At 41.8% G+C, this 10,162-nt stretch overlaps 1 protein-coding gene across 2 annotated transcripts in view; it reads left to right on the top strand.

Moving 5' to 3' along the window:
- The window catches only part of vps50 (VPS50 EARP/GARPII complex subunit), a 122,453-nt gene extending 119,427 nt beyond the window's left edge, over positions 1-3,026 (top strand). The window contains exons 28-29 of one of the 2 annotated variants that reach the window (XM_040021432.1): positions 1,250-1,439; positions 1,548-3,026. In XM_040021432.1, the coding sequence (XP_039877366.1) occupies positions 1,250-1,439; positions 1,548-1,667 (310 nt within the window). In that variant the 3' untranslated portion in view covers positions 1,668-3,026. The remainder of the gene's footprint in view (positions 1-1,249; positions 1,440-1,547) is intronic. The other variant, XM_040021434.1, reaches the window with a different exon arrangement.
- Positions 3,027-10,162: the final 7,136 nt, after the last annotated feature.

Below are 10,162 nucleotides of genomic sequence, written 5' to 3' on the forward strand. Positions count from 1 at the left end.
GTTATTCCCTTTATTAAACATATTACACTTTTCTTATAAACTGAAATGGATTAAAAATGTTAAACTTTACCATGTAACTACAGAAGCCTCATTTACTTTTCTGCTGGGGTTTATTTTGACTTTTTTTTTAAAAAAAGCTTCAAATGAAATATACCCAGGGGTATAATAAAGACAAGAAAGATTTTTTATTACAAATCTGTCTTGCAAGCTTGATGGAATATATATATATACATATACATATATATATATGTATGTATGTATATGTATGTATGTATGTATATGTATGTATGTATGTATGTATGTATGTATGTATATGTATGTATATATGTATATGTATGTATGTATATATGTATATGTATGTATGTATATATGTATATGTATGTATGTATATATATGTATGTATATGTATATATATACATACATCATATATCTAGTATCATATATACATACTATATATATACAATTGTATATATATATCATATGTATGATATATATGTTATCTGTATGTATATATATGTCTGTGTATGTATGGTATGTATGTATGTATCTGTCTATACAATGTATATGTATATATCTCTATATCTGTATTATTATATATATATATATATTCTATATCTCTGTATATTCTATCTATTATATGTAATGTGTATATATATATATGTATGTGTATTTATTTCTGTGTATGTATATATTATATGTGTATATATCTATATATATGTATACTTATAACATATATATATATTATATTATGTATCTATCTATATCTCTATCTCTATTGACTATGTCTATTGTCTCAATAGTATATATATTTATCATATCATACCTATTACATCTATATATATATATATATATATATCTATATATATATATCTATATATATATATATATATATATATATATATATATATCTTACACAAACACACACAGAGTACTGGACATTTTCAGGTACATTGTGACTTTATTATGCACTCAGAGCACTTAAGAAAGGCAGATTTTGTCTGACATTTGGTGATCTGTGCTTGGAGATGTCTAAAGAAGTACAGAATGTCTGAGCATGGTGATATTTGGCTGGAGAATTTAAGTGTGGAAAATATGTGATGTTAAACATAACCCTTAGGTCACATGCATGCGAGCGACCACTGGGATTGACTTCCAGAATTTACTTGTTTCAGTCGTTACTTACCTCTACCTGAGCACTCAGGGCAATGCTAATGTCCTTCTCCGTCTGCTCCTCTGTCCTCCTCTGTAGCTACGCTAATGTAAAGAAATGCAGCAATGAGGGCCGGGCCCTGATGCAGCTGGATTTTCAGCAGTTCCTGATGAAGCTGGAGAAGCTGACTGACCTGCGCCCCATCCCTGATAAGGAGTTTGTTGAAACCTACATTAAGGCCTATTACCTGACTGAAAATGATATGGAGCAGTTCATCAAGAATCACAGGGTGAGACAGTGACACAGGCTGGTGGTTATAGCAAGTTACTCCATTTCTGTTAAAACAGCGAGACCGTGTGTTTGATTTTTCTGACCGACTCGTTGTGTTTCTTTGCAGGAGTACTCCATGAAGCAGCTAGCCAACTTGGTGAACGTTTGTCTCGGTTCACATATAAACAAAAAGGCTCGCCAGAAACTTCTGGCAGCCATCGATGACATTGACAGACCCAAGAGATAGACCAATGCACAGAGAGAAGCCCAAGCATACTATCCATCCCACAGAGATGGACCCTCCAAGAGTGTAGCTCAGCGCTGAATGTCTTCATTTTCAAGTCTAAAAGGTGCATTTAGCAAGCTGGAAATAAGTAGCAGAGCTATTGCGCACTAGCTCTAATACTGTACATTATCTGCTAATTGCTAATTATGTGCTAATCTAGTCTTCATATGGTAAAAAATAATTAACTCCTGCTTGCTTGAACGCACCTTTTGATTTGCCGATATACATAAATACTAAACCTCTGTTTACTTCCAAGCATGTTGCAGGCATTCTATGCATATACGGACCAGAATGCATGCCCTCATGTTTTCTTACAACATGACGTTTTTCTGCAACCGCAACAGCTTACGTTTCTTTGAAGGTCCCGAGTTTGTTTGTCTGCTGCTCATACAGACTCTCACTGTGTAATGCGGTGTGTCCGTTTAGCACTCGGCTGCTTGTGGCTTTCCACCCTCCGCAAAAAAAGCCAGTGAACATGTGCGAGTGGCTAAATCTGACTCTCTTAATGTTGTTACGCTTTCCCACGAGAACATTTTAATACGCCTTTACTGTCTGAATGTGTTAACTGAAGTCAGTGGTTCTGGGTTATTGTTGACCTTAATCGTTCACTGTAACTTATTGCAGGCAATACGCTCGCTGTAGATTATTTCACTTCGGGGTATTTGCTGCGTCAGACTGGATTCTCTGCTTGGTCGTTTTGTTAGTTTTGTCCATGAATTAGATGAATCTAAATGAATGATTAATCTGAAAGTAATATAAATTGCTGTAGTTAGCATTTGTTTGATTGGATTATATCTGCACCAGCTGCATTTATTTATCTGCCATCTGTCATATCCTTTTTTTTTTTTTTTTTTTTTTTTTGGACGAGCAGTAGAATTTGGCTCATTTTTATCTAAATTTGTTCGGCTCCGATAGTTTAACCTGAACGGACTTGCAGAGATGTTTGTAACCGTAACTTCCTCTGGAGAAAAACAAACAAAGGTTTTGCTTCACCTTTGTATATATTTTGTGTGCAACTATTCCAAGAAGAATACTGTAAATGTGAATGTTTGAGCAATGTCTGTATTTATTTCTTGCTTCGTGTCTTATTTGGGTTTTTTTTTTATATGATATAACTGCTGGAAGTGTACTGTAATATATCACCTCTCAGTATGTTGTGACGTATCACCTGAAGCATAAACAAATATTTAAAACTGTCATATTATGTGAAGGGTCAAGTGCACTATAATAAATTAAAAAAAATCAATAAAAATCATTAATCGGTGTTGGAATTTTAGGTTGAACCACGATGATTCTAACGCAATAAACACACTAAAGGTCCATGCCAGTTGTGGTGTTTTTCCTGCTCGTTTCATCCTATTTGGTGTCATGCTCATAATTCCCAACCTTTCCAATCTCTGTACCGCAGCAGTTTTAGTAGATTAACTGTTGCTTTAATCAGAATATATGAGTGCTGCCTTTGAGCAGTGCTGCTGTCCATTCTAATGATGTTTTAGTCAGCCAGGAGCAGGACGCTGTCAGACTAATTAATGTGGTTTCCTGTGTGGTTACAAGCCCACAGCCTTCCTTTTCAGGGGAGACTACTGATTAGGCTGAGCAGATCTACCCATAACAATGATGAGTCATTGCTTCCTATTGTATTAGAGTTCAAACTTTTTTGCTTTGCCTGTCATCAGTTCGTGGTGGGTTTTCATAGTTCTAATAATAATGAAACCTGGAGGCTGAAAGTACAGGCATTTAATTCTTAACAGAGCTAAATGCTGTGGGTGGATGTGCGTGTGTGTGTCCATACAGAAGAGAAGCCCTTAAGCAGCATGCAAGTGAACAAGGTGAACACTTAGCAACTCTTCATCAAGCTGGCGGTCTTCCGGGCATGGCATAGTTCTGAAAATGATTGCGCAGTGATGAAGTTTTCACAGTTTTGGCTCACCCTCGCAATAGGTTTGAAATGAAGAGAGCATGATATCATTGAAGTGCAGACTTTCAGCTTTAATTCTTTTTTTTCTTTTTTTTTCTTTTTTGCCTGTCCCGTTTGGCTCTTTTGCCATCAGAATTATTGTCTAAAGGCAAAGAAAGATGCCCAACGGATTTACTTTACCAAATTGACCATCCCAGCCTTGCCATAATGGTCCATTTGATTCACCTTTTATTGTTTATTTTATTTTCACTTGCTGAATACGGGACAGACTTGACTGGAGGAAAGAAGGGGAGAAAGAAAGAGGGAAAGAGAAACAGCTGAGAAGAGGGACGGGGGAGAAGGGCAAAAAACAAAAACCAACAGAATGGGCAGGAAAAAAAATGCATATATCGATCACCTGGATCACCTGTTGAGAAATAAAAAAGAAAACAAGCAGAAGAGAACAAGAGTAATAGAATAAACAGCATCACAATGATATATGGGAATATGACAGTAAATACTAAATATTAAACATTATTGTGCAGCACATAAGATCAACAGAACACAGTGTGCTTTGAGGTAGGAGCCAAAAAGGGTGTAGTTTGTGGGTGTGATCACCCGTGTGTACACCTGTGAGCATGGACGCGCTTGTTTTTTTTTTTTAAAAGGTTCCTTCATGTAATGATCTGCTAGAGGGTGTGGGGGGGCCACAGCCCCGTCCCTCCAGGGCATGAAGCAGGTATGGAGGAGATCAAAACTCCAGACATCCAGAGGCCCCCAGAACACAAGAGACCAAGGAAGACCAACAGAGGGGCAGCCGCGCCACTGTCCCAGAAAGAGCTGAGGAGAGTCCCAGATGAGGGCTCACTCAGCAGCCGCGGAGCAGAAGCCAGGGGGAGTTGCAGTGACGCGCCCGTGAGCTCCGCCGGCAGCCAGCCGTGCCTGAGTGACCGAGCCCCAGGCCGAGAGGCCGGGGGCACCCCACCTCCGAAGTGGCCCGAGCGAGCCCCAGGCTCCAGGCCCCGATATGCGGCCGCCAAGGAGTGAGCCGGTGTGTACCCGGACGCCCATCCCCAGACACAAAGAACCACCAACGCACCGATGTCTGAGGGAGTCCGCCACTGGCAGGGGAAGTGGTGGTGGGGGGAGATAGGCCTCCAAACCTTGGAGGGCCTGAGATGTCCCCAGAGAGGTGGCGTCTGATACCCAACCTGACATATAGACACAGACATACAGGCACACAGCTTTCAGCTTTAATTCAATGTAGGGAAATGCATTTAATGAGTGTTGTGAAATGAAAATGTGTGAAAGTGATGAAATAATAACAGGATTCCTCTTTTGTGCTGATTTGCTAGCTCTTCGCTGTAGCCAGTGCCGGTCCTTCACGGATATTCCTGCCTTTAGTCTTGAGTAAGTGAAATGTGTCTTGGTTGGATTAAGATCGGCTCAGTGATTCAGCCATTACAGAATTTCTTCCACTTCCTGACAGGCCTGCTTCTAATAAAACACCCCTCTCAATCCCACTTGGGCCTGAGCCACTATTATTTACATATTCAAATGATCCCAGGGATTAACTTGAACTCACTGAAGCAAATGCATTATGCATCGGTCACATGCATGGGCTTAAATTTTCCTAAATTAAAATACTAACACTAAGTGACAACCTACAGTAGCTTTAGAGTTTATAGAAAAGAGGGAAAGAGAGAAATTGCACATGGTGAGCCGTTGAGAAGTTGTTTGTTTTTCAGCAAGCTTTTGGCAGTTTGCCCTAAAACAAGCAACATCCATGGTAATGAAGAAAGGAGCGTGGGCGTGAGAACAAAATGCTGAAGAGAAAGGGGAAAACAAACTCTGCAGGAACTATTTAAGGACTCGTAACCACCTACAGGTTTAGAGACTCTTGTTTTTTTGAGGGGTTTCTCTTTTTAATTTAACTAACAAGAATTTGTTTTAGTTACCATGCTTCGAGTCCTCGCAAAAAATGTGAATATTTTTTTAGAAATTTTCAAGAACAATGGGTGATGTGTGGAACAGCAGTAACTACAGAGGGATAAAGCTGATGAGCCATACTATGAAAGAAGATATGAAGAAATGGGAAAGAGTTGCTGGCGCTCCGTTAAGAAGAGTGAGCAGCAGCGTGGCTTCATGCTGAGAAAGAGCACCGCAGATGTGATGTTTTCTTTGAGAGCGATGATGGAGAAGTACAGAGAAGGTCAGAAGGAGTTGCACTATGTCTCAGTGGGTATACAGAAAGTATGTGATAGGGTGTCACGAGAGGAACTCTGGCACTGAATGAGGAAGTCAGAGGTGGCACAGAGGTATGCAAGGGTGGTGCGCTGTGCATATGAGGACAGCAAAGATTTTCAGTAGGAGTGAGCAGCATTGAGAGGACTGGAAATGAGTACATCACATCAGAGTGACGGCTCAGGTTGAGCGGTTTGGAGACAAAGTTTGAGTGGCAAGGATGCACTGTTATGGAAATGTGCAGAGGAGAGATGGTGGATACATAAAAGGTACAATCAGTGGTTATTTTGAGGTTATTCAATAGAAAAAAATGTAGCTTTCATATATTCAATATTACTGTGTGATTATATCTTCCCAAAAAATGGATTCATTCTCATAAACAATTAATTAATCCATTAAAAATACATAGCAGCGGGCTCTGGTTCGACCTGCCATCTTCAATACAGTGACCGTTCCATTTAATCATGTTTTATGTATATGGATAGGAACCAGCCACGTAGGTGGTACGCTTATGCTGTGGATGCAAATTTTAATTTGTGTCTGCACATCTAGACTCAAGATATGAAGGATCATAGTGATGTTTTATTGTCCCTTTCACCAAAGACGGAAAAATGCAAAGCAAAGAGAAAATGCCACCTGACTAAAATCGGAATAAAAACTCACGCTCTTCCTCCTCAGCCCAAGCTTCATCTTCTCAGCCTAAATTAGAGCTCTAACACACAAAATCGCACATAATTATTCCAGGTATTGCCACAGGTTCTGATTATAAACCTCAATATTGCTGTTGTCAGAGAGACGTGAGCTTCACTGACTCATCCATCTGTGTCAGACTCCTCTCACAAGGTTTCACAGCCTCCTCCAGAGTAAACAGATGTGGACGCTCTCACTGGACATTGACAGCTGAGCTATACAGCGTACACGGAATAAAGATAAATGGCGGTCAGACATTTTTAATGTCACTCGTGGTTAAAAACCTAAAATACAGCAAAATGTTTGATTGACACATATCTATTTTTTATTTCTGATTTATTGCAGAATTTATTCTTGATATTATTCAAATATACTAAAATATGTTGTGCACAAAAGTGATCTTATACACAAACAGTCAAAGAATGGCCACCCACAGCCATCATAGGAAAATGCTAAGTGGCTGGACTTAGTGTAGATTTAATGTTTTTGATCGCTCTTGGATGACTGAAACATGTTTGTCCTACAGCAGCCACCGTAGCTAGCCACGGCTAAGCACTTGAATAAGGAGGGGTAAAAAAACAGAATTCATTTGACTTCAATCTGCAATCTACTGACATCTAGTGGTGAGATTTTAAACACTGTACTTTTAACCAAAGCAAAAGAAGCATTTTATCAAGCCAAGAAATATCTGATCCTGCGTAACTGTGTCTGGAATAATCCTCTGGGATGCTCTGGTCCACCATCTCTCATTTTTCTTGGCTTAGTGTGCCGTAGTGAGCAGTTTTCCACCTCAACACACATCTTAGGAACTTTGGAATGAGACATATTGGTGCTATCTAGGTGTGATTTAAGCCTGATGGGTGATATGGAGTGAATGTCGGTTAAGGTGCCACAGGCAGGATTGAATGACAGTAAACAATAGCTTATCATGAGTGGAGAGTGGCTGCCTGATTCCTCCTCGGTATGTGTGGTATATTACTCTGGAGGGGAGTGGAAGAGACACTTTTCAAGTGTGTGACTTACAACCTGAGTACATGAAGTGCCAGCGAGCTGTTTATGTTTTAGTGATCTATTTGGGTGTAAAGCACACACACAAATCCTGTAAGGTGTATTTATTGGCTTTGAGGAAGAAGAGCACGCTCAAGCTAAACTGGGGTGGCTGGCCTCTTATTTTACCTCGTGATGGTGTGAGAAAATAAATAAGCATGTTTGCCAGAGAAATATATATATATATATAAATATATTTAAATGTTTGGACTAGTTCCCAGTATCCACACCAGTGAGGGAGACTCATACTGTTTTGATGGATCTTGCAGGACAGCTTGCTAGCATTAGCTGATAAAGTAGTAGTCCACATTCTTCATATATGGTCTTTTCTGGATGTAGCGGTAGACTACTGTTCCCATAAGGCTGTGTGTGGGGGGAGCTTCCGGGGTTACGAGTAAAGTTGGAAAACATCACCCGAACACGCTGCGTCCAGTGTCATCATTTATACATGGTGTCAGAAGTGCGAACGGCGGTCTCCATTGTTTTTTTTCCCTTCTTTTTCGAGTACAGTACGGTGCAGTTAACTGCGAGAGAAGTTTTCGCATCGGTAACCCGAACAAGACCGGCATGCAGGTGAAGCGCGGCCGAGGCTGCGACTGGCGCTAGCAACAGGGCGCGTGCGCGCGCGCGGTCGAGCACGAGCCTCACATGTCGGAGGGAGGAGACGAGGTCGGCGCACCGGAAAGCTTGGATTCTGAACGCGAGGAAGCCAGGGATCCACACGTCACGATGGCGACCACGGTACAAATAACACCCCCATCAACATTTGACTTTTCTCATCCTGCCGAATGGCCAAAGTGGATCAGAAGGTTCGAAAGATTTTGCATTGCAACCGCTCTTGATAACAAATCAGACGAGTATCAAGTTAATGCACTCCTGTACGCTATGGGAGACGCTGCTGCTGATGTTTTGGCAGTTTTACCACTGTGCGATGCAGATAAAAAGAAATATGCAACTGTCAAATAGGCATTTGACAAACATTACGTAGGAAAACACAACGTAATTTTTGAAAGAGCACAGTTTAACTCCAGACGGCAACAGGAAGGGGAAAGTACAGAGTCGTTCGTCACTGCTGTGCACAAACTTGCAGAAAATTGTGCATTTGGAGCACTCAAAGACGAACTCATAAGGGACAGAATTGTAGTTGGCATAAAAGACAAAAGACTGTCCGAGCTGCTGCAAATGGACTCAGAGTTGACTCTTGCTAAAGCCATTGAGAAAGTTAGGCAGAGCGAAACGGTAAAGAAACAACAATCAATACTTCACAGCAGCGCGGCAGTGGAGAAAACACTGAACATGGACACAATACGGGACCCAGAAAGAAGTTACTAGGGCCGGGCAGTAACCCACTCAATGTTAAAGGCCGCTTCGAGGCACAGCTAGCAGTGAAAGGGCGCAGTGTTTCTCAAGACGTCTACCTTGTGTCAGGTCTAGTACAGCCACTGCTAAGCAGGCCAGTGTGTGAGGCTCTGGGTCTCGTGTACAGAGTAAGCACAGTAACGGAATCGGTGACAGATTTCAGGGCAGCATACCCAGACGTTTTTAAAGGTTTAGGCGTGCTGAGGGAGCCTTATCACATTGAGATAGAGCAAGGAGCTGTACCAATAGCCCTATCTGCCCCAAGACGTGTTCCTCTTCCCCTCAGAGATGCAGTGAGAAATGAGCTGCACAGAATGGAAGAAATGGGTGTTATCTCCAAAGTCACTGAGCCTACAGAGTGGTGTTCTGGCATGGTAGTGGTCCCCAGACCAGCAGGAAAGCCCCCCAGAATATGTGTGGACCTCACACCCCTGAACACAGTAGTCAAAAGAGAAAGACACATCCTCCCAGCAGTAGATCAAACACTAGCGATGATGAAAGATGCTAAAGTGTTCACAAAGCTCGATGCCCGGTCTGGATTCTGGCAAATTCCGCTCACGCCAGAGTCAAGGCCACTCACTACCTTCATCACGCCTTTTGGAAGGTTTCAGTTCAACCGCCTTCCTTTTGGCATTGCATTGGCGCCGGAACATTTCCAAAGGCGAATGTCACAGATGCTGGAAGATTTTGAAGGGGTGATTTGTCACGCCGATGATGTGCTTGTATATGGCAGAGACAGGCAGGAGCACGACCAGAGGTTGCACTGTGTGCTCCAAATGTTTCAGAAGGAGGGTCTCACTCTGAATGAGAAGTGTGAGTTTGCTAAAAGTCAAATAATCTTTGTGGGACACAAAGTGTCAGCAAAAGGCATTGAGGCTGATCCCAACAAGATAACAGCAATCCAGCAGCTGCCGCAGCCTCAGAGTGTGGAAGATGTGCGCCGTCTCATGGGCATGGCCAACTATCTTGCCAAGTTTATGCCACAACTAGCCACAATCACCACACCATTAAAGGAACTGCTAAAAGACAGAAACGAGTGGATATGGGCGGAGCCGCAGGAAACAGCGTTTAGGAGACTAAAAGGGATATTAAGCTCTCCAGAAGTGCTCGCTCAGTACTCCAACTCAGCAGATACACGAGTCGCTGCAGATGCATCGCCATACGGTATCGGGGCTGTTCTCACTCAGAAACAGTCTGACAACTCCTGGCGACCGGTCAC

The sequence above is a fragment of the Simochromis diagramma genome, unplaced genomic scaffold (genome assembly GCF_900408965.1).
Source record: "Simochromis diagramma unplaced genomic scaffold, fSimDia1.1 OVJJ01000753.1, whole genome shotgun sequence".
In the NCBI taxonomy this organism is placed as follows: domain Eukaryota; kingdom Metazoa; phylum Chordata; class Actinopteri; order Cichliformes; family Cichlidae; genus Simochromis; species Simochromis diagramma.